We start from the raw sequence: 27,970 nt of genomic DNA on the forward strand, positions 1-27,970 counted from the left end.
CAATACCGCATTACACTTCTCTCAATCTTAAGATGCCTGGTCCACATGGCACCATCACAGTTAGCGGAAATACTGAGCGTTTTCTACGCGCGAAAGAGTGTGCTGCGGCTTTAACAGCCGAGCACTAGACGGCCTCACCAACCAGAAAAATGACAGGTCGTCAAGACCACGGGCACGGTTAGACGAGTCCAGTGCACCATTACATATAAATGAGATTGGTTTGATGATCAAACCCTCCTAGACGGTACCAGGGGCTTCCCGCATGTAATCAAGGCTAGTCCGGCTCGACTTGACTTATCTTGAGTTTTAATAGTTTATTGATAATAACCAATTTTTTGGCACGGCAACTTTCACCTAAGTTCTTCTCTTTTACAGATGACAATCGTGCTACACCCGTCCAGGACACGGCACAATGGAGACACAGGCGCAGACATGTAGCAGGGACCCGCTCAAAGGTTTCTTTTCAGATTAAGACCCTACGGAAACCTTTTTTACTGTCTCTTGTTGTTCACATCATCCGGATACTCAATACAACCGAGAAGGATGCTGACGTTATTGGCATGTGGCCATGTCAGGATATTGCATGTACCTGGACACTTGGGGTTTATTATTAAGGGCATCGTTCATCCCGACATAGGCTATAAAGACCGAATACCTTATGGAGTGTTCGGCGTCGCGAGTTTGGCCTTATATGCATGAGCTCCGAATCATGTCTTTGGTCAAATGTTGGGTTTGCCTGGCTCCCACGTTTTGGTACCTTACGTTCCGCTATATCGGCTAAGGTAGCACTGGGAGAACTACTGCGATTGTGCCCTGGTTCATCCGGATGAGCACCTCAGTAGAGAAAGCCGAAAACTAACTATCATAATAAAGCGCGAGACTGGTCAACCACTCGATGACTCAACGGAATCTTCGGGATTCCTCCGCATTAACGAAGGGCCGTTTCCCAGTTATGTACGTACGTGCCCCGTATTCGGACGAGCGCAGAAGTACCAGGGGCTATATAGTAGCCCCACCATCAAACTCCTATGGCTAAGTGAAAGTGTTAAAGCAATATAGTCCGATTGCCTCGTTCGCTGCGCTACCACCTCCTTAATGGACCAAGACGTTGGATCAAGTGTGAATACGCGTTTTTTGCGAACACCCCTACATTATATGCATGCGGGCGAAAGCCGACGACTGCAAACTTTGAGGTTATATACATATATACATAAACGGCCGCACAGGAGGCATCATAATACTTTCAGGCAAAAGTATAAACATAGCCTTGATAACTCAATAAAACATTGTTTTTACAATGGGAGTACATATCACTAGAACATAATATTCTTCGAGTACTGATCCTCTATCGAACAAGCGCCTTCAAGAACTTCTTCAAAGTAGTGCTCGGCAGCCACTTGGCCCACGGCCAAAGCCTGTGTTGCAAAGTGGTGGCCTCCATCTCCGCCCAGTATGTCTCGACACGGGCAAAGGCCATCCGCGCACCCTCTACGCACGCTGACTTCTTCATAGCATCGATGTGCGACACAGTACCAAGGAATTGTTGCACTAAACTAAAGTAACTATTTGGCCTTGGCCCTCTCGGCCACAGATGATCCACAACAGACCTCATGGCAAGTCCGGACAACCTATGGAGCTCGGCCCACTCGGCCATTCGCTCATTCAACAGCAGCTGACGCACTGGAGCATGGAACTGTGACCAGAACGGCTTTTCCACTTCGCGATCTTTTTGATCCTTGAAGTACTCGGCCGCATCAGCAGCACTTGCCGCCAAATCCATGTAGGCGTCCGCAAAACTCCATAGATGATCAAGAGGAGCATTCTTCAGATCTTCGAACTTAGTCCGCAACAAGAAGAGCTTCCCAGCCATGATATGTGCAGCTTGACGAAGCTCCTCCTTCGCCGCTCTGATTTTGGAGCGGGCTTCCTTGGCGGCTACCATGGCCTTCTCTAGGTCCATCGCCCTCGCTCGGCTTTCTTTTTCAAGAAGCTTGTAACGGTTAGCGGCATCTTTTAACTCAACGGCCATCTTGGCTATTCTTTCCTTGCTCTGGCTGTGCGCGGCCTGTTCATCCCTCAGCTCTTCGACCGCCTTTAGAGCGGCCGCATCGCTATTCCTTGCTTGTTTCTTGGCTCGGGCAAGCTCTGCCCGAAGGGTCTCCATGGTGGCAGCTCCATCTGCAGTAACAACGTATTAAAGATATTGGCATCATGCTCCTCTCACTATATGTTGATCACCGGAGAAATCACTTACCCTGTGCCTCGTCAAGCCGCTTGTTGACAAGCACGATGTCGGAATCTGTCGCATCAAGTTGCCGATTTAGCTCGGCAAACCACTACTAGGAAAAGGGCTATAGATGGAATTGACACTAATGGCGCACCAGACATGTGGTGCGCCATTACTATATACTAATAGCACACCATGTGTTGGTGCGCCATTAGTGTGCAAATACTAATGGCACACCAAATCCACGGTGCGCCATTAGTAATTTTTTTTCAAATTTCATCAGAACTACTAATGGCGCACCATGTGAGTGGTGCGCCATTACTAGTTGAACTAGTAATGGCGCACCACTTCCACGGTGCGCCATTAGTAAAAAAAGTTTTTTTAATTTTTTTTTCAAAACTACTAATGGCGCACCGTGGGAGTGGTGCGCCATTACTAGTTGAACTAGTAATGGCGCACCACCCCCACGGTGCGCCATTAGTAACTTGGCCACCACTTCCACCGAATGACCCCCCCCCCCCCCGTGGACCGCCTTTTCAGTTTTAAAAAAATAAACAAAAATGATGGAAATGTTAAAAAAATAAAAGAAAAATTCAAAAATCCTCAAAAATCCCCCGTGGAACCCCGTTAAACATTTTCAAAATCATCAAAAACCTAACAGAAAAAAAGATACGGGGCTTTTCAGATCTGGGGAGGCAAAAAAATTCAAAAAAAATCAAACTTACTAATGGCGCACCTACCCATGGTGCGCCATTACTATCTTCCCGCCTTCAAAATTCAAAATAAGTCAAAAAAAATAAAAAAAGTTACTAATGGCGCACCTGCCCATGGTGCGCCATTAGTATCTTCCCGCCATCAAAATTCAAAATAAATCAAAAAAAAGTTAGTAATGGCGCACCTGCCCGCGGTGCGCCATTACTATGCCATATATATGGCTGGGCGTGGTCCTCTCCTCCTTCATTTTTCTCCTCCACTCCACCTCTCCTCCACTCCATCTCCTCCTCTCCTCCACTCCATCTTCCCTTCTCTCCTCCACCATACTACCCTCCTCCTCTCCGGCGACCTCCTCCTCCTCTCCGGCGACCTCCACCTCCTCCTCTCTGGCGACCTCCTCCTCCCTTCTCTCCTCCCCTCCCCTCCCCTCACGGTTTCTCCTCCCTCCTCTCCGGTGAGCTCCTCCTCCCTCCTCTCCAGTGAGCTCCTCCTCCCTCCTCTCCTCCCATCCCCTCATGGTTTCTCCTTCCTCCTCTCCGATGCTCCGGTGAACTCCTCTCCGGCGACCTCCTCCTCCTCCTCTCCGGCGACCTCCTCCTCCTCCTCTCCGGCGAACTCCTTGTCGTGGTTCTAACTCTGACAGAGATGTAGGGGGGTGAGTATGGAGAGGCTAGATCCTAGCTATTGGGAAGTTGTTACACGCGAGGTTTACGAGTTCAGGCCCTTCTCGGAGGAAGTAATAGCCCTACGTCTCGGAGCCCGGAGGCGGTCGACTGGATTATGCGTGTATAGATTACAGGGGTGCGAACCCTTCCTACTGAGGAGGGGGGTGGCTTATATAGAGTTCGCCGACCCCCTCCTGCCCTCAGTAATGCAGGGTTTTAAAGTACATTTAAGATGGGGCGTTACTGGTAACGCCTCTAATAAAGTGCTGCAATGACCATGAAGACTACTTAACAGCTGACCGTTTGCCTACGGAGTGACTATAGATCTCCTGGCAGTCGAGTGAATAGCTTCATGGTCGAGTGTCTTGAACCCGTCGAGTGGAGTACCTTCAAGTCGATTGATGGGTGATTTCTTCTAGGGATGTCCTTGGGTAGGACTCTTTGGGACGGGTCCGTGCTCCTACCCCAGGTACATAGCTTCATCACTCCTCCTCCTCCTCTCCAGTGATGTAGGCGTGCACCTCTCCGGTGACCTCCTCCTCCTCCTCTCTGGCGAACTCCTCTCCAGCAAAATAACATGGCAAAAGAACGTACAAGATCCAAAAACAGGAACAAAATTTGAAATAATATTGTGCCAAAAAACGAGCAAAAAATGGGCAAAAAAATCATGATCCAGATCCAAATTCAAAATTCAAAAATAGCAATGGCGCACGATGGGGGTTAGACGGTGCGCCACTACTATTTTCCCGCAATCAAAATTCAAAAATACTAATGGCGCACCAGTGGCCTATACTAATGGCGCACCAGTGGCCTATACTAATGGCGCACCAGTGGCCTATACTAATGGCGCACCAGTGGTGCGCCATTAGTAAAAAATACTAGTGATGTGATACTAATGGCGCACCAGTGATGCGCCATTAGTAGGCAAAACTGGTTCTTCGAGGTTGTAAGAGTGCCTCGCTTAGGGTCAGTTGTCGCGGACGACGTCACCAACCTCTTTCAGTCGCCTTGATCCATTCCAGGCCCTTCGTCGAGTGAATATCCTTGCTTGCGACATGCCGAGTGTTGGTACGAGCGGGATACTCTGTTTTTGGCAAGCGGTTTTGCGGCCCGCGGATCTCACGGGATTTGGATTTTGGGAAGCGCGCGGGACGGGAGTAGCCGCAGTAATCGGAAGTGAAAAAGCGGAAACTCCTCGATCCTCGCGTCGCCTTTTTCGCTACGTACTGCGCGCGCGTCTATTGCGGGATTTGACTGGGCTGCCTGGGCCTACCGGTCAGTCACTCGGGAGCAGCCCCTTATAAGTTGCCGGCTCGGGGTTTCCAAGCCGCGCGCTTCTCTTCTGCTTCCTTCTTTCTTTCTTCCTCTCTCCCTTCGCCAGCTCTCCTGCGACCCTCGGCCGTACCCTAGCACCGTTAGCCCGTGCGAGACCTCGCCGGCGACGATGGTGAAGGGCAAGACCACTGCTTTGGAGCGCGCGAAGAAGGCGGTGGCGGCGGGGAAAGGAAAGAAGTCTTCGCGAGGTGGATCTTCCTCCCGGACCACCCTGCCCAAGGGTTGGATTCAGGGCGATTGGATGCCATCGGTGCTCCGGCAGGAAGATCTCGACGACATGGTCGAGGGAGGAGCCATTCCCCACGAGGCCGCGCGTCTCCCGGGGAGGGAGATTGAGCCGCAACCCCGCGACGGTGAGTGTGTGCTCCTCGCCACCCACATCGACCAAGGGTTTTCTCTGCCTCCCCATCCATTCTTCCGGAGCTTCTTGAATTTCTTCGGAGTGCAGCTCGATCACTTTATCCCAAATTCCATAGTCTACCTTGCCGCGTTCATTTCCATGTGCGAGGCCTTCCTGGGTTGCCGTCCGCATTGGGGGCTTTTCAAGCATATCTTTACTTGCCGCTCCCAGTCGATGAAGAAGGCCAAGTCGAGTGACGAGAAGACGCAAGTCATCCAGTTGTGCGGGGGTCTGGCGATCCAGACGAGGGGGAAGAGCTGTTTCCCCTCTATCACCTTCCCGGAGTCGGTCCGCGGCTGGCAGTCGACCTGGTTCTACTGCCAGGACCAGGCGACCCCCGGGCAGTTGACCGGTCTTCCTCCTTTTTCACTCGACCGAGCCGAGAAGCCTATCTCTCTGAAGGTCACGCCGGAGGAAAGTGCCCAAGTCAAGGTATTGGCGGGTCGAGTGGTTGAACTTGTCCGTGAGGGGGTGGCTGGGATGGACCTATTAGAGGTCTTTCTCCAGAGGCACATCCAACCGCTCCAGGCGCGAGACCATCCGATGTGGCTGTATTCTGGCCTTGAGGACACCACTCGGATCCACTCGGAGGAGGTCACCGATGAGATGCTGGAGGGGTGGCTGTCAAGCATCACGGGGAACAAAGACAACCCCCGAGGAGCCAGAAGGGTGATTCCACTCGACAACTCATATGAAGTGGATCAGGTATGTCTTTGTGTCGGATATCTGGCCTTCTGTATTAGTCTTCTTTGTGTAAGTCGACTGACTTTCGTCCTGTCCGTTGTCCTCCAGGCTACCACTGAGATGTACTCGACGCCCAACGGGGCACAAGGGCCGACCGAGGAAGGTGAGGGGAGCGGAGGCGAGAGCGGGGACGACCAGGTCGAGTGGGAGTCCGACGGTGAGGGAGAGGAGGGCGACAACATCTTCTCCAGTGAGGAGGAGGAGGAGGAGGATGAACCCTCCCGCCCGGAGGGACGGTCCAAGCTCGCCCACGATCCAGCGCAGGAACGTGGCAAGGCGGCCACCCCTGTTGGGCAGTCGTCGAAACGCCCTCGGACTTCTTCTCCTCCGCCGACCGGGAAGGCTCCCAAGCACCCACGAACGGCGCCATCTAAGCCGCCCAAGGCCTTGCCCAAAATGAAGATAGCTGTTCCCACCATTTCAGGGTAACAACAACACTTGCTTTCCTTTGTCGACTGTGGACGGATCCTTGGTCGATTCACTGGGCCAACTGACTAACTTTCGAGATTTGCAGTGGTGCAACTTCTGAGGTCTCCGCCAGGAACGACGACCAAGAGATGGAGGACGCTGTCACCTCCAACCCTGGTACAATCACTGCCGTCCTGCTTACGAGTCGACTGAAGCGTTGGTCGATTGAATGTTTTCCTTGCAGCTCCTCCTCATGTTATCGACCTCCCGGACGACGACGACAACACACCACTGAGGGTGAAGAGGAAGAAGAAGGTGTTGGCTGGCAAGGCTCCGCAATCCACTCCCGCGCCTGAGGCTGCAGTTCGGGATGATGGCGAACCCACTCGGGCTTCCGTGATTTTCGCTGTTCCTTTGACGAGTGTGCAGCCTTCAGCGTCAACTGCAGATCCGTCTTCGCTTTTTGCTGCGTACCCCGTCCCTGAGGACCAAGCGGCTGCTGCGAAGGAGGCTGTACGCCAGGCTGGAGTCATGATGGAGCAGGTAAAAGTGGCTCGGGAGGCTTGCCAGGCGGCTTACGATGCAAGCTCGGCTCTTCAGAGCAATGTCCAGGTCAGTCGACTTCAACACTTGGTCGGTTTTGGTATGTTCTTTGAAGAATCTCTTTTCCGAAGATCTTTAAGTTTGTACACCCACTGGGTGTTTTTTTTTGGACGAGTGGGGGCATGCTAAGTGCACCCACTGGGTGTAGTCCCCGAGACTACGGTCGACTGCTGGCGGTCGGCTGTAGTCTTCAAAGTGAGTCGTAGTTGAGTTTCTTCGCTCTGTCTGATCGGGCCATGTAAAATTGAAGTCGACTGCGGGCAGTCGACGTCTTTCTCTCTCTTTTTTTACTGGGTGTAGGCTTATTGTCTCTCAGCTGCTCGGAAGCAACTTGTCTTTGACTCAACTTCAGGGGTCAGTCGGGTGGTCTTTGACTCGACTTCAGGGGTCGGTCCGGTGGGATAGGAACCGGTGGGGGCACGCTAAGTGCACCCACTGGGTGTAGTCCCCGAGACTATGGTGGACTACTGGCAGTCGACCGTAGTCCTAGTATTTATTGTCTTTGTTGCTCTTCTTCTTGGTCGGTTTTGGTATGTTCTTTGAAGAATCTCTTTTCCGAAGATCTTTAAGTTTGTACACCCACTGGGTGTTTTTTTTGGACGAGTGGGGGCACGCTAAGTGCCCCCACTGGGTGTAGTCCCCGAGACTACGGTCGACTGCTGGCGGTCGGCTGTAGTCTTCAAATTGAGTCGTAGTTGAGTTTCTTCGCTCTGTCTGATCGGGCCATGTCGAATGGAAGTCGACTGCGGGCAGTCGACGTCTTTCTCTCTCTTTTTTTTACTGGGTGTAGGCTTATTGTCTCTCAGCTGCTCGGAAGCAACTTGTCTTTGACTCGACTTCAGGGGTCGGTCGGGTGGTCTTTGACTCGACTTCAGGGGTCGGTCCGGTGGGATAGGAACCGGTGGGGGCACGCTAAGTGCACCCACTGGGTGTAGTCCCCGAGACTATGGTGGACTGCTGGCAGTCGACCGTAGTCCTAGTATTTATTGTCTTTGTTGCTCTTCTTCTTTTTTTACTGAGATTGCAACTCCTCCCCTTTGACTTCAGAAGTCTTGTGATCTTGGAACCCGCTTGGCTGACCTGGAGAAGCAGCAAATTCAAATGAACCTCGATCTGGAGCTGGCCAGGACGGAGCTGCAGAAGGTCAGAGACGGCGCCGCAGGTAAGACGCCTTTGTCGACTGGTTAGTTTTCAGGCTTGAGTATCTCTTCGCTTTCTCCGACTCAATCATCATTTTTGCAGAAAAACTGAAAGAAGCTCTGGCGAAGAAGGATCAGGACTTGGCTGCTGCCCGTAAGGAGGCTGATGACAAGACCGCTTTGGCCGCGCAGAAGCTGGCTTCGGTCGACCAATTAGAAGGGGAGAACACCAAGTTGAAGACCGCTCTGAAGGAAGCCAACAGGGAGTGTTCACGTTGGAAGAAGGAGCACCTCACCCTGAGCGAGAAGATGGAAAGCATCGCTCGCAGGAGAGACGACCTGGAGAGCTACTTGAGGAGCTTTGCCAAGAAGCTGTACATCAAGCTCGAAGGTGCACAATCAGTTTTGACTGGTTCTTTTTGTGTCGACTCAGTTTTATGAAATTTGACTTATCTTTGGGTCGTGCATGCAGAACTTTGCCAGAACTTCGAAGAGGAGACCGGGCGGATCGAAATAGGTTTGGATCCAATCAACTCTCCGGTGCAAGACGAAGCTGCCATGAACCTGCTCCGACTGGAATCCCGCGTTGACGGCGTCGTGGATTACTTGGCTCGACTGAAGGTCGCCATGACGCGGATCGACCCGACGCTTTGGCCAGAGTCCACGCTCCAGAACGATCTCGAGTCTCTGATGACTCGACTCAACGGAATCCCTGACCGAGTGCAAGAGTGGAAGAAGTCTTCAGCTCGGTGTGGTGCCGACGTGGCTCTGTCTCTGGTCCGCGTCCATTGTAAGGAGGTGTGGGAGGAGAAGCTGGCCGCCATCCAAGTTGCCAACACGAGGAAGCACAACTTCCAGGAGTTCATGGAGACATTTATTGCTGCTGCTACCCGCATCGCAGATGGGATCGACTTGGATGAGTTTGTCGCCCCTGCCAGTCCTCCTCCTCCTGAGGAATGAAAAAACTTGCCTCGGGATGCCGAGTGTATTTTGTAATCCGTTAAACTCTGCCTTAAATTTGCCTCAGAATGCCGAGTGGAAGTGTAACAGTTAAACTCTGCCGAGCTATGGGCTCGAGTACTTCGATCTGAGGTCTCTCGGATATTTTAGGCTTTATTTGAACTTGATTTGTTGTTGAATCTCTTTGTGGATGACCCGTCGAGTGGGATTTGATCTTCACTCGAAATAACTTTGTGTCTGTGGTGCAGCTCCGAAGGAGAAGGTGGCGGTCGACCTGCCTCTCGTCATCCTTGTGAAATGAGAAGCGTTTCATACTTAGGCGAGTGCGGGACTGCAGCTAAGCCTCCGAGTGGGAGGATTGCTCTCCACTCGGTAGGATTTTCCAAACTTAGGCGAGAGCTGACTGCAGCTAAGTCTCTTGTAAGAGAACTTAGGCGAGTGCTGGACTGCAGCTAAGCCCTCGAGTGGGAGGTTTGCTCTCCACTCGGTAGGATTTTTCAAACTTAGGCGAGTGCCGACCGCAGCTAAGTCTCTTCGTAGGAGAACTTAGGCGAGCGCTGGACTGCAGCTAAGCCCCCGAGTGGGAGGTTGGCTCTCCACTCGGTAGGATTTTTCAAACTTAGGCGAGTGCTGACTGCAGCTAAGTCTCTGCGTAGGAAAACTTAGGCGAGTGCTGGACTGCAGCTAAGCCCCCAAGTGGGAGTTTTGCTCTCCACTCAGTAGGATTTTTCAAACTTAGGCGAGTGCTGACTGCAGCTAAGTCTCTTCCTAGGAGAACTTAGGCGAGTGCTGGACTGCAGCTAAGCCCCCGAGTGGGAGTTTTGCTCTCCACTCAGTAGGATTTTTCAAACTTAGGCGAGTGCTGACCGCAGCTAAGTCCCTTCGTAGGAGAACTTAGGCGAGTGCTGGACTGCAGCTAAGCCCCCGAGTGGGAGTTTTGCTCTCCACTCGGTAGGATTTTTCAAACTTAGGCGAGTGCTGACCGCAGCTAAGTCTCTTCATAGGAGAACTTAGGCGAGTGCTGGACTGCAGCTAAGCCTCCGAGTGGGAGGTTTGCTCTCCACTCGGTAGGATTTTTCAAACTTAGGCGAGTGCTGACTGCAGCTAAGTCTCTGCGTAGGAGAACTTAGGCGAGTGCTGGACTGCAGCTAAGCCTCCGAGTGGGAGGTTTGCTCTCCACTCGGTAGGATTTTTCAAACTTAGGCGAGTGCTGACTGCAGCTAAGTCTTTGCGTAGGAGAACTTAGGCGAGTGTTGGACTGCAGCTAAGCCCCTGAGTGGGAGCTTTGCTCTCCACTCAGTAGGATTTTTCAAACTTAGGCGAGTGCTAACTGCAGCTAAGTCTCTGCGTAGGAGAACTTAGGCGAGTGCTGGACTGCAGCTAAGCCCCCGAGTGGGAGTTCTGCTCTCCACTCAGTAGGATTTTTCAAACTTAGGGGAGTGCTGACCGCAGCTAAGTCTCTTCGTAGGAGAACTTAGGCGAGTGCTGGACTGCAGCTAAGCCCCCGAGTGGGAGTTTTGCTCTCCACTCGGTAGGATTTTTCAAACTTAGGCGAGTGCTGACCGCAGCTAAGTCTCTTCATAGGACAACTTAGGCGAGTGCTGGACTGTAGCTAAGCCTCCGAGTGGGAGGTTTGCTCTCCACTCGGTAGGATTTTTCAAACATAGGCGAGTGCTGACTGCAGCTAAGTCTCTGTGTAGGAGAACTTAGGCGAGTGCTGACTGCAGCTAAGTCTCTGCGTAGGAGAACTTAGGCGAGTGCTGGACTGCAGCTAAGCCTCCGAGTGGGAGGTTTGCTCTCCACTCGGTAGGATTTTTCAAACTTAGGCGAGTGCTGACTGCAGCTAAGTCTCTGCGTAGGAGAACTTAGGCGAGTGCTGGACTGCAGCTAAGCCTCCGAGTGGGAGGTTTGCTCTCCACTCGGTAGGATTTTTCAAACTTAGGCGAGTGCTGACTGCAGCTAAGTCTCTGCGTAGGAGAACTTAGGTGAGTGCTGGACTGCAGCTAAGCCTCCGAGTGGGAGGTTTGCTCTCCACTCGGTAGGATTTTTCAAAGTTAGGTGAGTGCTGACTGCAGCTATGTCTCTGCGTAGGAGAACTTAGGTGAGTGCTGGACTGCAGCTAAGCCTCCGAGTGGGAGGTTTGCTCTCCACTCGGTAGGATTTTTCAAACTTAGGCGAGTGCTGACTGCAGCTAAGTCTCTGCATAGGAGAACTTAGGCGAGTGCTAGACTGCAACTAAGCCTCCGAGTGGGAGGTTTGCTCTCCACTCGGTAGGATTTTTTTTTGAACTTAGGCGAAACTGGTTCGCGTCTAAGTCACCCACTGGGGGTTCTCGTATGTAAACAGAAGTGACAGCAATCATTGGAACACTCTTGACTTTGATAAAAATGAACTGCGGAAGTTTCTCTTATTACATCTTTATGGGAAGGAACTTAAGTGTAAAAGGGGCGGAGTAGTTCCACATTCCAAGCTCGCGGCTCGTCAATCTGCGATCAACATTGTAGAGGTGATACGCTCCGTTGTGGAGGACTCTGGTGATGATGAAGGGGCCTTCCCAAGTAGGAGCAAGCTTGTGTGGTTTCTGTTGATCCACTCGGAGGACCAAATCTCCTTCTTGGAAGGCTCGACTCTTCACATGTCGGGCATGGAATCGACGCAAGTCTTGCTGATAAATGGTCGATCTGATCATGGCCATCTCTCTTTCTTCTTCCAGGAGGTCTACTGCATCTTGCCGAGCCTGTTCTGCTTCTTCTTCGGTGTAAAGCTCGACTCGGGGAGCGTTGTGAAGGAGATCACTTGGCAGAACGGCTTCGACTCCATAAACAAGAAAGAACGGGGTTCTTCCAGTCGACCGGTTAGGGGTGGTCCTTAATCCCGACAAAACTAACGGAAGCTCGTCGACCCAGGAACCTGCTGCGTGCTTGAGATCACGCATTAGCCGAGGCTTTAGTCCTTTGAGGATCCGACCATTTGCTCTTTTAGCTTGTCCATTCGACTGGGGATGGGCGACTGACGCATAGTCGACACGAGTGCCTCGAAAGGCGCAAAAGGCTCTGAACTGGTCTGAATCGAAGTTTGACCCATTGTCAGTGATGATGCTGTGAGGGACTCCATATCTGAATGTTAGTCCTCTGACGAAACTAATAGCAGTGCCAGCATCGAGGTTCTTGATGGGTTTAGCTTCAATCCACTTGGTAAACTTGTCGACTGCCACAAGCACATGGGTGAAACCGCTCCTACCTATTCTCAGAGGACCGACCATGTCCAGTCCCCAAACAGCGAAGGGCCAGATGAGTGGAATGGTCTTCAGGGCTGATGCGGGTTTGTGGGACATGTTGGAGTAGAACTGACACCCCTCACACTTGTCAACTATCTCCTTTGCCATCTCATTTGCTTTTGGCCAGTAAAATCCCGCTCGGTATGCTTTGGCCACAATGGTCCGGGAGGATGCATGGTGACCGCAGGTCCCCGAATGGATCTCATCAAGGATCATCTGACCTTCTTCCGGAGTTATGCACTTCTGACCGATTCCAGTCACGCTTTCTCTGTACAACTGCCCCTTTATGACTGTGAAGGCCTTGGATCGGCGGACGATCTGTCGAGCCTCTTCCTCGTCCTCTGGGAGCTCTTTCCTTAGGATATATGCGATGTATGGTATCGTCCAGTGGGGAGTGATGGCCAAGACTTCCATGATCAGGTCGACCACAGCAGGAACTTCGACTTCAGTCGGATCAGTGGCACTTTTCGGTTGTGGGACTTCTTCTGTGAAAGGATCCTCCTGGACTGACGGTGAGCGGATGTGCTCCAAAAACACAATGCTGGGAATGGCTTCTCTCTTGGAGCCTATCTTTGCCAGATCATCGGCTGCTTGATTTTTGAGTCGGGGGATGTGATGAAGCTCTAACCCCTCGAATTTCTTTTCTAGCTTTCTCACTGCGTTGCAATAACCGGTCATAGCCGGACTTCTGACATCCCACTCCTTCATCACCTGATTAACCACCAAATCTGAGTCGCCGTAGACCATGAGGCGGCGGACGCCGGGTGAAATGGCCATGCGCAACCCATACAGAAGTGCTTCATACTCTGCTTCATTGTTGGAGGAATCGAAGTGAATCTGGAGGACGTATCTGAGCTTTTCTCCTCGGGGGGAGACTAGAACTACCCCAGCACCGGAACCATTCAGCATCTTAGATCCATCGAAGAACATGGTCCAGTGCTCCGAGTGAACTTGAGTCAGAAGATGCTATTCAATCCACTCGGTGACAAAATCTGTGATTGCTTGGGACTTAATAGCCTTCTTTGCTTCAAACCTGATATCTAAGGGAAGGATTTCAATCGCCCACTTGGCCACTCGACCAGTTGCATCTCTGTTATGCAGTATCTCTGACAGTGGGGCGTCGCTGACGACTGTAATGGAGTGGTCAGAGAAGTAATGTGCAACCTTCTTCGTGGTCATGTAAATCCCATATACAAGCTTCTGGTAGTGAGGGTATCTTTGTTTTGAAGGGGTCAAAACTTCAAACAGATAATAGACTGGGCGCTGAACTCTGAAGGCCTTTCCTTCTTCTTCCCGCTCGACCGTGAGTACTGTACTGACAACTTGTCCCGTGGCCGCAATGTACAGCAGCAGAGGCTCTTTGCTGATTGGGGCAGCAAGCACCGGCTGGGTGGAGAGCAGAGCTTTGAGTTCTGCAAACGCTGCGTCAGCTTCTGGAGTCCACTCGAACTTGTCAGACTTCTTCATCAGTCAGTAGAGAGGCAACGCCTTTTCACCGAGGCGAGAAATGAATCGACTCAAAGCGGCCAAGCAGCCTGTAAGCTTTTGGAAATCGTGCACGCGAACAGGACGCTTCATCCGGAGTATGGTGCCAATTTTCTCAGGATTGGCGTTGATCCCTCGTTCGGAAACAAGAAAACCGAGTAACTTTCCGCCTGGAACTCCGAATGTGCATTTTGATGGATTGAGCTTGATATCATACCTCCTGAGGTTGGCAAAAGTTTCAGCAAGGTCAGCTCGCAGGTCGGAATCTTTGCGTGACTTGACCACAATATCATCCATGTATGCCTCCACATTCCGACTGATTTGAGTGAGTAAACACTTCTGAATCATTCTCATGAACGTGGCTCCGGCGTTCTTGAGGCCGAACAACATAGTGACATAACAGAAGCATCCGAAAGGGGTGATGAAAGCTGTTTTGATTTCGTCAGGTCCATACAGACGGATCTGATGGTACCCGGAATAAGCATCTAGAAAAGACAATCTCTCGCACCCCGCAGTCGAGTCGACTATTTGGTCGATGCGAGGGAGAGGAAAATGATCTTTCGGGCAGGCCCGATTGATATGTTTGAAATCAATGCACATGCGAAGTGTCTTGTCCTTCTTGGGGACCATGACGACATTGGTGAGCCACTCGGAGTGGTAAATTTCTCGGATGAACCCTGCTGCTAAGAGCCGAGCCACCTCCTCGCCAATGGCTTGCTTCTTCTGGACGGCGGACCGTCGAAGATGTTCCTTCACAGGCTTGAATTTTGGGTCGACCCGTAGACGGTGCTCAGCCAGCCCCCTGGGAACTCCAGGCATGTCGGAGGGTTTCCATGCGAAGATGTCCCAGTTCTCACGGAGGAGCTGGATGAGCGCTTCTTCCTATTTGAGTCAAGCGTCGTTGAGATGTGAGTCGGGGCAGCGTCGGGGTCGGTCGGGTGAATGTTGACTGTTTTTGTTTCACCGGACGACTGGAAAGCTGATTCTGAAGCAGGCTTCTTGGCTCGTAGCAACTCGCTTGGGTCGGCAGTCTTTTGGTACTCTTGCAGCTCGACCACTGCCATCTGAGCATCTGCAATCTTTGAGCCCTTCTGAAAGCACTCTTCCGCCTTCTTCCGATTGCCTGTGACAGTGATCACACCTTTGGGGCTAGGCATCTTCAGTTTGAGGTACACGTAACATGGCCGGGCCATGAAGCGTGCGTAAGCTGGCCTGCCCAAAATGGCGTGATAAGCACTTTGGAAGTCCACGACCTCGAATGTCAACTTTTCCTTGCGGTAATTCTTTGAATCACCGAAAACCACATCAAGAGCGATCTGGCCGAGTGATTGGGCTTTCTTCCCAGGAATGACTCCATGGAAACTCATGTTACTGGTGCTGAGTCTGGACATCGGAATGCCCATTCCTTTCAATGTTTCAGCATACAGTATGTTCAGGCCACTGCCTCCATCCATCAGGACTTTAGTCAGTCGAGTGCCTTCAACAATTGGGTCGACCACCAAAGCTTGCCTCCCAGGGGTGGCAATGTGCGTCGGGTGATCAGACTGGTTGAATGTGATGGCAGTCTGGGACCACTTCAGGTAACTGGGTGTTGCCGGGGCAACCATGTTCACCTCTCGATTAATGACTTTCAGTCGACTTTTGCTTTCGACATCGGCAAAAATCATCAGGGTGGAATTGACTTGGGGGTATCCATCGTCACTGTCTTCCTTGTCCTCGACTCTGTCCGACTCTTTTTCCTTATCCTTGGACTGTTTTCCTTGGAACTGCTGGATCAGGAGCCGGCACTGTCGAGTGGTATGCTTTGGGTAAATAAAATTACCCTCTTCATCCTTCTTGGTGTGGATGTGACATGGCAGATCCAAAACATCATTTCCGTCTTAATCCTTGACTTTTTTGGGCTTCCAGGTGCCCTTGGGTTTTCCCTTGAAGTTTCCCTGGGTTACGGCCAGGGCCTCTCCAGGGGCGGCTGGCTCGGCCTTCCGCTTCTGCTTCCCACCGGAATTGCCTCCAGTTTCCTGGGCGATTGTTTTCTGCTTGCCACTCCGGAGTCGATCTTCGTCTTCTCCGTTAGCATACTTGGTGGAAATCTCCATCATCCGATTCAGAGACATCTCTCCAGTTCGACCGAACTTCAGATTCAACTCTCTGTATTTAACACCTTCCTTGAAGGCACAAACCGCTTGATGGTCCGGCACGTTCTCAACCGAGTGATGCAGCGTGATCCACCTCTGGATGTATTCCCTCAGAGTTTCATTCGGCTTCTGCACGCAAGACCGCAGCTCGGTTAGGCCTGCAGGTCACTTGCATGTTCCTTCAAAGGTTGTGATAAACACTTGGGAGAGGTCCTCCCAAGTGTAAATGCTGCTGGGTGCCAACTGATTTAGCCATGCTCTGGCCGAGCCCTCTAACATGAGAGGCAAATGCTTCATGGCCACCTCGTCATTGCCACCGCCAATCTGTATAGCCACTCGGTAATCTTCGAGCCAGGTGTCAGGCTTAGATTCACCGGTGAACTTGCCGATTCCAGTCGCCAACCTGAAATTGGGAGGTATCACTGCGGCTCTGATGGCTCGACTGAAACACTCTGGCCCTGAAGCACGTACTCTGCTGCTGGCAGGCGCATCCCTGTTGTGGCCTTCTCGATGAGCTCTGTTCCTGTCAACCAAACCTTGAACGAGGATGGATCTCGCATCAAAGCCTGGGTCTCTGGGGTCGACTGGAATCCTCTGCCCAACACTATGAGGGCGTCTGTCATCTTGCCGTCGAGGCGCATATGACCCACTCCTCGGGGGAGGGGTTGGCACTCGACGTCGATCATCACGGTCGAATCGGTGATCATACTGCTCGTTCCTCCTGTACTGATCATGCTGGCCACCACGTCCCTCACGCCTCGGGGGCGATCTCGGGCTGTGAGCTGACTCGACTGTATCTGTTGCGACAGACCGACTGTGGATCCTATTCCGCGACTGTGAGATAGCGGAATTCTGGTCTCCCGCCGCCCGGAGCAATGCTCTGATCTGTAACAAGCCCCTGCCAGCCTCCGACTGGGAGGGCTGAATCAATTCTGCTATATGGGCCGCGGCGGCCAGATTCTGAACTGGGTTCGATATACCTGCGTCGGCCGGAAGAGCTGGCGTCGACTAGACTCGGGAGCCCGCTGACGCGCTTGCTCGTTGAGTGCTCGCTGGAGATTCTCCAGTCAAGTGCGCTCGGCCAAGTTGGCCAAACGCGCATCCTCCAAGGCCCGGGCCTCGGGGGTCTCTCCGACGATAGGAGTGCGGAACGCGTCCATGTTCCGGCGGCGAAGCTCCTCTCGCTGCAATGACGTGAGAGGTTCGGGGAGATACTCATCATGGGGATGCGACGGATCTCCCCCACCCGCGCCTCCATCAGTGCGAGGGAAACCAGGGGGACTGTGTGTTCCATCGACCGCCAAAACCTCAGCCGCTGGATCGCTGCTGTCGCACTCGGATGCGGTCTCCATGGAGCCAGTCGACAGGTCGAACATGCCGTAGAGGGATTCGATGGGCTCGATGGCCGCGACTTGCGGGGCTGCCGATTGGCGGGCCACGGCGTGCCTCACCCACCGCTGAAGTCTTGACCGACCGGAGCGCTTGCGCTGGTGGGAGACAGGGCGGGGAGACGATACGGGGGCCGACCCATATTGGGTCGACGGTTGCCGCAGGAGGACGCCACGAACGCATGCGCGGAAATGTGTCGCACCGCGGGCGGGGAGCGCGTCGATGTCGAGCGGTGCCTCCTGAAGCCAGGCGGAGTCGTCGACGATGAAGGTGAGCGCGCCGAGACGGATCTCGCGGTCCTCCACCAAAACTCCGCAAGAAAGCATGATCAAAGGGATCGAGAAAAATCACAACTTCTCCAACTAAGCGCTAAGATTCCGCCCCACGGTGGGCGCCAACTGTCGTGGTTCTAACTCTGACAGTGATGTAGGGGGGTGAGTATGGAGAGGCTAGATCCTAGCTATTGGGAAGTTGTTACACGCGAGGTTTACGAGTTCAGGCCCTTCTTGGAGGAAGTAATAGCCCTACGTCTCGGAGCCCGGAGGTGGTCGACTGGATTATGCGTGTATAGATTACAGGGGTGCGAACCCTTCCTACTGAGGAGGGGGGTGGCTTATATAGAGTTCGCCGACCCCCTCCTGCCCTCAGTAATGCAGGGTTTTAAAGTACATTTAAGATGGGGCGTTACTGGTAACGCCTCTAATAAAGTGCTGCAATGACCATGAAGACTACTTAACAGCTGACCGTTTGCCTACGGAGTGACTGTAGATCTCCTGGCAGTCGAGTGAATAGCTTCATGGTCGAGTGGTAGCTTCTTGGTCGAGTGTCTTGAACCCGTCGAGTGGAGTACCTTCAAGTCGATTGATGGGTGATTTCTTCTAGGGATGTCCTTGGGTAGGACTCTTTGGGACGGGTCCGTGCTCCTACCCCAGGTACATAGCTTCATCACTCCTCCTCCTCCTCTCCAGTGATGTAGGCGTGCACCTCTCCGGTGACCTCCTCCTCCTCCTCTCTGGTGAACTCCTCTCCAGAAAAATAACACGGCAAAAGAACGTACAAGATCCAAAAACAGGAACAAAATTTGAAATAATATTGTGCCAAAAAACGAGCAAAAAATGGGCAAAAAAATCATGATCCAGATCCAAATTCAAAATTCAAAAATAGCAATGGCGCACGATGGGGGTTAGACGGTGCGCCACTACTATTTTCCCGCATTCAAAATTCAAAAATACTAATGGCGCACCAGTGGCCTATACTAATGGCGCACCAGTGGCCTATACTAATGGCGCACCGTGGCCTATACTAATGGCGCACCAGTGGTACGCCATTAGTAAAAAATACTAGTGGCGTGATACTAATGGCGCACCAGTGATGCGCCATTAGTAGGCAAAACTGGTGCGCCATTAGTAGCCCTTTTCCTAGTAGTGAACCCATCAGTCCGGCTAGCCACCGGAGCTTCAGCCACCTGCACATAAAGGCGGTATGGTTATTACCTGGGACTATGATCCTCTGTTTGCCGCCGTTTTCGACGACAACCAGAGTCTCAGGGGCTACTATCTGCATAGGGCACACCTTGTTGGGGAACGTAGCAATAATTCAAAATTTTCCTATGTGTCACCAAGACCAATCTAGAAGATGCTAGCAACAAGAGAGACGGGGTGCATCTTCATACCCTTGAAGATCGCTAAGCGGAAGCGTTACAAGAACGTGGTTGATGGAGTCGTACTCGCGGCGATTCAAATCGCGGAAGATCCAATCTAGCGCCGAACGGACAGCGCCTCCGCGTTCAACACACGTACAGCCTGGGGACGTCTCCTCCTTCTTGATCCAGCAAGAGGAGAGGAGAAGTTGAGGGAGAACTCCGCAGCATGACGGTGTGGTGGTGGAGTTTGTGGTATTCCTGCAGGGCTTCGCCAAGCTCTACGGAGGAGAAGGAAGAGTTGGAGGAGGGAGGGGCTGCGCCAGGGAAGGGGTGCCGCTGCCCTCTCTCTCCCACACTACATATAGGGGGAAGGGGGGTGGAGGAGGCGCCCTAGGGTTCCCTAGGGGAGGGGCTGCGGCCACAGGGAAAACCCTAGATGGGTTTGGGCGCCCCCAACCCTAGGAAACTTGCCCCCCAAGCCGGGAGGGGTGGCTGCCCTAGGGGAGGCGCGCCCCCTCTCCAAGTTACGTGAGATGGGGTGGGAGGGGCGCATAGCCCCTTAGTGGGCTGGTGTGCCCCTTCCCCTTGGCCCATAAGGCCCCCCAACGCTTGTCGGGCCTCCGAAACCACTTTCGGACATGCTGGTCGTCACCCGGTACCCCCGGAACAATTCCGGTCTCCAATACCCTTCGTCCAATATATCAATCTTCACCTCTGGACCATTCCGGAACTCCCCGTCACGTCCGGGATCTCATCCGGGACTCCGAACAACCTTCGATAACCACATACTATTTCCCATAACAACTCTAGCGTCACCGGACCTTAAGTGTGTAGACCCTACGGGTTCGGGAACCATGTAGACATGGCCGAGACATCTCTCCGGCCAATAACCAATAGCGGGATCTGGATACCCATATTGGCTCCCACATGTTCCACGATGATCTCATCGGATGAACCACGATGTCGGGGATTCAATCAATCCCGTATACAATTCCCTTTGTCTATCGGTATGTTACTTGCCCGAGATTTGATTGTCGGTATCCCCATACCTCGTCCAATCTCGTTACCGGCAAGTCTCTTTACTCGTACCGTAACGCATGATCCTGTGGCTAACTCATTAGTCACATTGAGCTCATTATGATGATGCATTACCGAGTGGGCCCAGAGATACCTCTCCGTCACACGGAGTGACAAATCCCAGTCTCGATTCGTGCCAACTCAACAGACACTTTCGGAGATACCCGTAGCGTTCCTTTATAGCCACCCAGTTACGTTGTGACGTTTGGAACACCCAAAGCATTCCTATGGTATCCGGGAGTTCCACAATCTCATGGTCTAAGGAAATGATACTTGACATTAGAAAAGCTTTTAGCAAACAAACTACACGATCTTGTGCTATGCTCAAGATTGGGTCTTGTCCATCACATCATTCTCCTAATGATGTGATCCCGTTATCAATGACATCCAATGTCCATGGTCAGGAAACCATAAGCATCTATTGATCAACGAGCTAGTCAACTAGAGGCTTACTAGGGACATGTTGTGGTCTATGTATTCACACATGTATTATGGTTTCTAGTTAATACAATTACAGCATGAACAATAGAAAATTATCATGAACAAGGAAATACAATAATAACCATTTTATTATTTCCTCTAGGGCATATTTCCAACAGTCTCCCACTTGCACTAGAGTCAATAATCTAGTTCACATCACTATGTGATTGTAATGAATCCAACACCCATGGGGTTTGTTCATATCTCGCTTGCGAAAGAGGTTTATTAGTCAATGGGTCTGAACCTTTCAGATCCATGTGTGCTTTACAAATCTCTATGTCATCTTGTAGATGCAGCTACCACGCACTACTTGGAGCTATTCCAAATAACTATTCTACTATATGAATCTGGTTTACTACTAAGAGTCATCCGGATTAGTGTCCAAGTTTGCATCGACGTAACCCTTTACGACGAACTCTTTTACCACCTCCATAATCGAGAAAATTCCTTAGTCCACTAGTTACTAAGGATAAGTTTGACCACTGTCATGTGATCCATTCCTGGATCACTGTTGTACCCCTTGATTGACTCATGGGAAGGCACACTTCAGGTGCGGTACACAACATAGCATACTGTAGAGCCTACGTCTAAAGCATAGGGGACGACCTTCGTCCTTTCTCTCTCTTCTGCCGTGGTCAGGTCTTGAGTCTTACTCAATACTCACACCTTGTAACACAGCCAAGAACTCCTTCTTTGCTGATCTATTTTGAACTCCTTCAAAATCTTGTCACGGTATGTATTCATTTGAAAGTACTATTAAGCGTTTTTGATCTATGCTTATAGATCTTGATGCTCAATGTTCAAGTAGCTTAATCCAAGTTTTGCATTTAAAAACACTTTTCAAATAACCGTGTATGCTTTCCAGAAATTCTGCATCATTTCTGATCAACAATATGTTAACAACATATACTCATCAAAAATTCTATAGTGCTCCCACTCACTTCTTTGGAAATACAAGTTTCTCATAAACTTTGTATAAACCCAAAATCTTTGATCGTCTCATCAAAGTATACATTCCAACTCCAAGATGCTTACTCCAGTCCTTAGAAGGATTGCCGGAGCTTTGCATACTTGTTAGCATCTTTCAGGATTGACAAAACCTTCTGGTTGTATCATATACAACCTTTCCTCAAGAAAATCGTCGAGGAAACAATGTTTTGACATCCCATCTGCAAGATTTCATAAATAATGCAGTAACTGCTAACATAATTCCAACAGACTCTTAGCATCGCTACGAGTGAGAAAGTCTCATCGTAGTCAACTCCTTGAACTTGTCGGAAAACATCTTAACGACAAGTCAAGCTTTCTTAATGGTGACACTTACCATCATTGTCCGTCTTGCTTTTAAAATCCATCTGCACCCAACAGCCTTACGACCATCAAGTAGTTCTTCCAAAGTCTATACTTTGTTTTATACATGGATCATCTCTCGGATTTTATGGCCTCGAGCCATTCATCGGAATCCGGGCCCACCATCGCTTCTCCACAGCTCGTAGGTTCATTGTTGTCTAGCAACATGACTTCCAAGACAGGATTACGTACCACTCTGAAGTAGTACGCATCCTTGTTGACCTATGAGGTTTGGTAGTGACTTGATCCGAAGTTTCATGATAACTATCATAAGATTTCACTTCAATTGGTGTAGGTGCCACAGGAACAACTTCCTGTGCCCTGCTACACACTAGTTGAAGTGACGGTTCAATAACCTCATCAAGTCTCCATCATCCTCCCACTCAATTCTTTCGAGAGAAACTTTTCCTCGAGAAAGGACCCGTTTCTAGAAACAATCACTTTTGCTTCCAGATCTGAAATAGGAGGTATACCCAACTGTTTTGGGTATTCTATGAAGATGCATTTATCCGCTTTGGGTTCGAGCTTATCAGCCTGAAACTTTTTCACATAAGCGTCGCAGCCCCAAACTTTTAAGAAACGACAGCTTAGGCTTTTCTAAACCATAGTTTATACGGTGTCGTCTCAATGGAATTGCTTCGTGCCCTATTTAAAGTGAATGCGGTTGTCTCTAATGCCTAACCCATAAATGATAGTGGTAATTCAATAAGAGACATCATGGTATGCACCATATCCAATAGGGTGCAGTTATGATGTTCGGACACACCATCACACTATGGTGTTCCAGGCGGTATTAGTTGTGAAACAATTTCCACAATGTCTTAATTGTGTGCCAAACTCGTAACTTAGATATTCATCTCTATGATCATATCATAGACATTTTATCCTCTTGTCACAACGATCTTCAACTTCACTCTGAAATTACTTAAACCATTCAATAATTCAGACTTGTGTTTCATCAAGTAAATATACTCAGCATCTACTCAATTCATCTGTGAAGTAAGAACATAACGATATCCACTGCGTGCCTCAGCACACATTGGACTGCACACATCAAAATGTATTACTTCCAACAAGTTGCTTTCTTGTTCCAACTTACTGTAAACGAGGCCTTTCAGTCATCTTGCCCATGTGGTATGATTTGGATGTCTCAAGTGATTCAAAATCAAGTGAGTCCAAACGATCCATCTGTATGCATATCTACCAATAGACATGGTTCGCATGTCTCAATCTTTTCAAAAATGAGTGAGTCCAAGGATCCATCAACATGGAGCTTCTTCATGCGTTTTATACCAACATGACTCAAATGGCAGTGCCATAAGTATGTGGTACTATCATTACTACCTTATATCTTTTGGCATGAACATGTGTATCACTACGATCGAGATTCAATAAACCATTCATTTTAGGTGCAAGACCATTGAAGGTATTATTCAAATAAATAGAGTAACCATTATTCCTTAAATGAATAACCGTATCCCGATAAACATAATCCAATCATGTCTATGCTCAACGCAAACACCAAATAACAATTATTTAGGTTTAACACCAATCCCAATGGTAGAGGGAGCGTGCGATGTTTGATCACATCAACCTTGGAAACACTTCCAACACATATCGTCATCTCACCTTTAGCTAGTCTCCGCAGCCTTTTATTTCGAGTTACTAACACTTAGCAACCGAACCGGTATTTATTACCCTGGTGCTACTAGGAGTACTAGTAAAGTACACAATAATATAACGTATATTCAAAATACTTTTGTCGACCTTGCCAGCCTTCTCATCTACCAAGTATCTAGGGTAGTTCTACTTCATTGACCGTTCCCCTCATTACAGAAGCACTTAGTCTTGGGTTTGGGTTCAACCTTGGGTTTGTTCACTACAGAAGCAACTGATTTGCCATTTCATGAAGTATCCCTTCTTTCCCTTGACCTTCTTGAAACTAGTGGTTTAACCATCAACAATTGATGCTCCTACTTGATTTCTACTTTCGCGGTGTCAAACATCGTGAGTTGCTCAAGGATCATCATGTCTATCCCTAATATGTTATAGTTCATCACGAAGCTCCAATAGCTTGGTGGCAGTGACTATGGAGAACCATCACTATCTCATCTGGAAGATTAACTCCCACTCAATTCAAGCGATTGTAGTACTCAGACAATCTGAGCACATACTCAACGACTGAGCTTTTCTCCCTTGTTTGCGGGCTTAAGAAACTTGTCAGAGGTCTCATACCTCTTGACGTGGGCACTAGTCTGAAATCCTAATTTCAGTCTTTGGAACATCTCATATGTTCTGCGACGTTTCAAAAACATCTTTGGTGCCACAATTCTAAACCGTTAGCATTACGCACTGAACTATCACGTAGTCATCAAAATATGTATGTCAGATGTTTCCCAACATCTGCAGACGACGCTCGAGGTTCAGCACACTGAGCGGTGCATTAAGGACATAATCCTTCTGTGCAGCAATGAGGACAATTATCAGTTTACGGACCCAGTCCACATAATTTCTACTGTCAACTCTCAACTAAATTTTCTCTAGGAACATATCTAAAATAGTAGAACCAAAGTGTGAGCTACGACATAATTTGCAAAGATCTTTTGACTATGTTCATGATAATTAAGTTCATCTAATCAAATTATTCAATGAACTCCCACTTAGATAGACATCCCTCTAGTCATCTAAGTGATACATGATCCGAGTCAACTAGGCCGTGTCCGACCATCACGAGAGACGGACTAGTCATCATCGGTGAACATCTTCATGTTGATCGTATCTTCTATACGACTCATGTTTGACCTTTCGGTCTTCCGTGTTCCGAGGCCAGGTCTGTACATGCTAGGCTCGTCAAGTCAACCTAAGTGTGTTGCGTGTGTAAATCTGGCTTACACCCGTTGTATGCGAACGTTAGAATCTATCACACCGATCATCACGTGGTGCTTCGAAACAATGAACCTTCGCAACGGTGCACAGTTAGGGGGAACACTTTCTTGAAATTTTAGTGAGGGATCATCTTATTTATGCTACCGTCGACCTAAGCAAATAGGATGTAAACATGACAAACATCACATGCAAATCATAAAGTGACATGATATGGCCAATATCATCTTGCGCTCTCCATCTTCTAGGTGCGGCATGAACACCATCGTCACCGGCATGACACCATGATCTCCATCATCGTGTCTTCATGAAGTTGCCTCGCCAACTATTACTTATACTACTATGGCTAATGGTTAGCAATAAACTAAAGTAATTACATGGCATTTTCATTGACACACAGGTCATAAATAAATTAAGACAACTCCTATGGCTCCTGTCGGTTGTCATACTCATCAACATGCAAGTCGTGATTCCTATTACAAGAACATGATCTATCTCATACATCACATATATCATTCAATCCTTTTGGCCATATCACATCACATAGCAAACCCTGCAAAAACAAGTTAGACGTCCTCTAATTGTTGTTGCATGTTTTACGTGGCTGCTATGGGTTTCTAGCAAGAACGTTTCTTACCTACGCAAAACCACAATGGTAATATGCCAATTGCTATTTATCCTTCATAAGGACCCTTTTCATCGAATCCGATCTGACTAAAGTGGGAGAGACAGACACCCGCCAGCCACCTTATGCACCAAGTGCATGTCAGTCGGTGGAACCAGTCTCACGTAAGCGTACGTGTAAGGTCGGTCCGAGCCGCTTCATCCCACAATGCCGCCGGATCAGATAAGACTAGTAACGGTAAGCAAATTGAACAAATCATCGCCCACAACTGCTTTGTGTTCTAATCATGCATAGAATCTACGCATAGACCTAGCTCATGATGCCACTGTTGGGGAACGTAGCAATAATTCAAAATTTTCCTACGTGTCCCCAAGATCAATCTAGAAGATGCTAGCAACGAGAGAGAGGGGGTGCATCTTCACACCCTTGAAGATCGCTAAGCGGAAGCGTTACAAGAACGCGGTTGATGGAGTCGTACTCGCGGCGATTCAAATCGCGGAAGATCCGATCTAGCGCCGAACGGTTGGCGCCTCCACGTTCAACACACGTACAGCCCGGGGACATATCCTCCTTCTTGATCCAGCAAGAGGAGAGGAGAAGTTGAGGGAGAACTCCGGTAGCACGACGGCGTGGTGGTGGAGTTTGTGGTATTCCTGCAGGGCTTCGCCAAGCTCTACGGAGGAGAAGGAAGAGTTGGAGGAGGGAGGGGCTGCGCTAGGGAAGGGGTGCCGCTGCCCTCTCTCTCTCCCTCACTATATATAGGGGGAAGGGGGTGGAGGAGGCACCCTAGGGGAGGGGCTGCGGCCACAGGGAAAACCCTAGATTGGTTTGGGCGCCCCCACCCCTAGGAAACTCGCCCCCAAGCCAGGAGGGGTGGCTGCCCTAGGGGAGGCGCCTCCACCTCTCCAAGTTACGTGAGATGGGGTGGGAGGGGGCGCCGCTTAGTGGGCTGGTGTGCCCCTTCCCCTTGGCCCATAAGGCCCCCCAACGCTTGCTGGGGCCTCCGAAACCACTTTCACACACGCTGGTCATCACCCGGTACCCCCGGAACAATTCCGGACTCCAATACCCTTCGTCCAATACATCGATCTTCACCTCCAGACCATTCCGGAACTTCTCATCATGTCCGGGATCTCATCCGGGACTCCGAACAACCTTCGGTAACCACATACTATTTCCCATAACAACTCTAGTGTCACCGAACCTTAAGTGTGTAGACCCTACGGGTTCGGGAACCATGCAGACATGACCAAGACATCTCTCCGGCCAATAACCAATAGCGGGATCTGGATACCCATATTGGCTCCCACATGTTCCACGATGATCTCATCGGATGAACCACGATGTCGGGGATTCAATCAATCTCGTATACAATTCCCTTTGTCTATCGGTATGTTACTTGCCCGAGATTCGATCGTCGGTATCCCCATACCTCGTTCAATATCGTTACCGGCAAGTCTCTTTACTCGTTCCGTAACGCATGATCCTGTGGCTAACTCATTAGTCACATTGAGCTCATTATGATGATGCATTACCGAGTGGGCCCAGAGATACCTCTCCGTCACATGGAGTGACAAATCCCAGTCTCGATTCGTGCCAACTCAACAGACACTTTCGGAGATACCCGTAGTGTGCCTTTATAGCCACCCAGTTATGTTGTGATGTTTGGCACACCCAAAGCATTCCTACGGTATCCGAGAGTTCCACAATCTCATGGTCTAAGGAAATGATACTTGACATTAGAAAAGCTTTTAGCAAACGAACTACACGATCTTGTGCTATGCGCAGGATTGGGTCTTGTCCATCACATCATTCTCCTAATGATGTGATCCCGTTATCAATGACATCCAATGTCCATGGTCAGGAAACCATAACCATCTATTGATCAATGAGCTAGTCAACTAGAAGCTTACTAGGGACATGTTGTGGTCTATGTATTCACACATGTATTATGGTTTCCAGTTAATACAATTATAGCATGAACAATAGACAATTATCATGAACAAGGAAATACAGTAATAACCATTTTATTATTTCCTCTAGGGCATATTTCCAACACACCTAACGTGTGCGATACTGTCAAAAACATACACTATTTCACGTACCTCAAAGCCTTTCGGCAGACTCATAAAAGCTTCATGCAATCCGCTTTCAGCGGATGAAATCCTTTCAATTACCGTACCCATTAGCATATGATGCGCTTCTGAGATGGCCACTTGCTCCAGAAGATCCTTTAGTGCGTCCGACCGCACACTGTACGGTTCCAGACTCTTTCTGTTGCTTTCTTTAGGAGCTGAATACTGAGGACTCCGGGTAGCCAAAGGATTACCCTCTGGCCTTGGCGGAGCAGGAGAGACCCTCTGCAACGACACTTTAGGGTCGCCCGCCTCATGAGGCGGGGTGGCAGGGGGAGGTGTTTCGCTCTCCATCAT

At 50.0% G+C, this 27,970-nt stretch overlaps 1 protein-coding gene across 1 annotated transcript; it reads right to left on the reverse strand.

Annotated features, from left to right (window-relative positions):
- Positions 1 to 27: 27 nt before the first annotated feature.
- On the reverse strand, positions 28 to 27,970 carry LOC147964023 (uncharacterized). The gene is made up of 5 exons (XM_087529797.1): positions 27,644 to 27,970; positions 18,913 to 18,946; positions 2,255 to 2,335; positions 1,682 to 2,178; positions 28 to 36 (listed from the first exon to the last, which is right to left on the reverse strand). The coding sequence occupies exons 1-5, from the start codon at positions 27,968 to 27,970 to the stop codon at positions 28 to 30; spliced, it is 948 nt and encodes a 315-aa protein (XP_087385923.1).

This window comes from Triticum urartu, chromosome 6A (genome assembly GCF_056163025.1).
Source record: "Triticum urartu cultivar PI428250 chromosome 6A, HENAU_Tu73, whole genome shotgun sequence".
Classification (NCBI taxonomy): Eukaryota; Viridiplantae; Streptophyta; class Magnoliopsida; order Poales; family Poaceae; genus Triticum; species Triticum urartu.

What these genes read in the sequence shown, in the direction of transcription:
- LOC147964023 (XM_087529797.1), bottom strand. Translation starts at nt 27,970, where the DNA reads ATGATGGAGAGCGAAACACCTCCCCCTGCCACCCCGCCTCATGAGGCG. An exon ending in GTCTGCCGAAAGGCTTTGAG is followed by an intron (nt 18,947 to 27,643) that starts GTACGTGAAATA and finishes CTTTATGTGCAG; the next exon opens with GTGGCTGAAGCTCCGGTGGC. An exon ending in GCGGCTTGACGAGGCACAGG is followed by an intron (nt 2,179 to 2,254) that starts GTAAGTGATTTC and finishes TTGTTACTGCAG; the next exon opens with ATGGAGCTGCCACCATGGAG.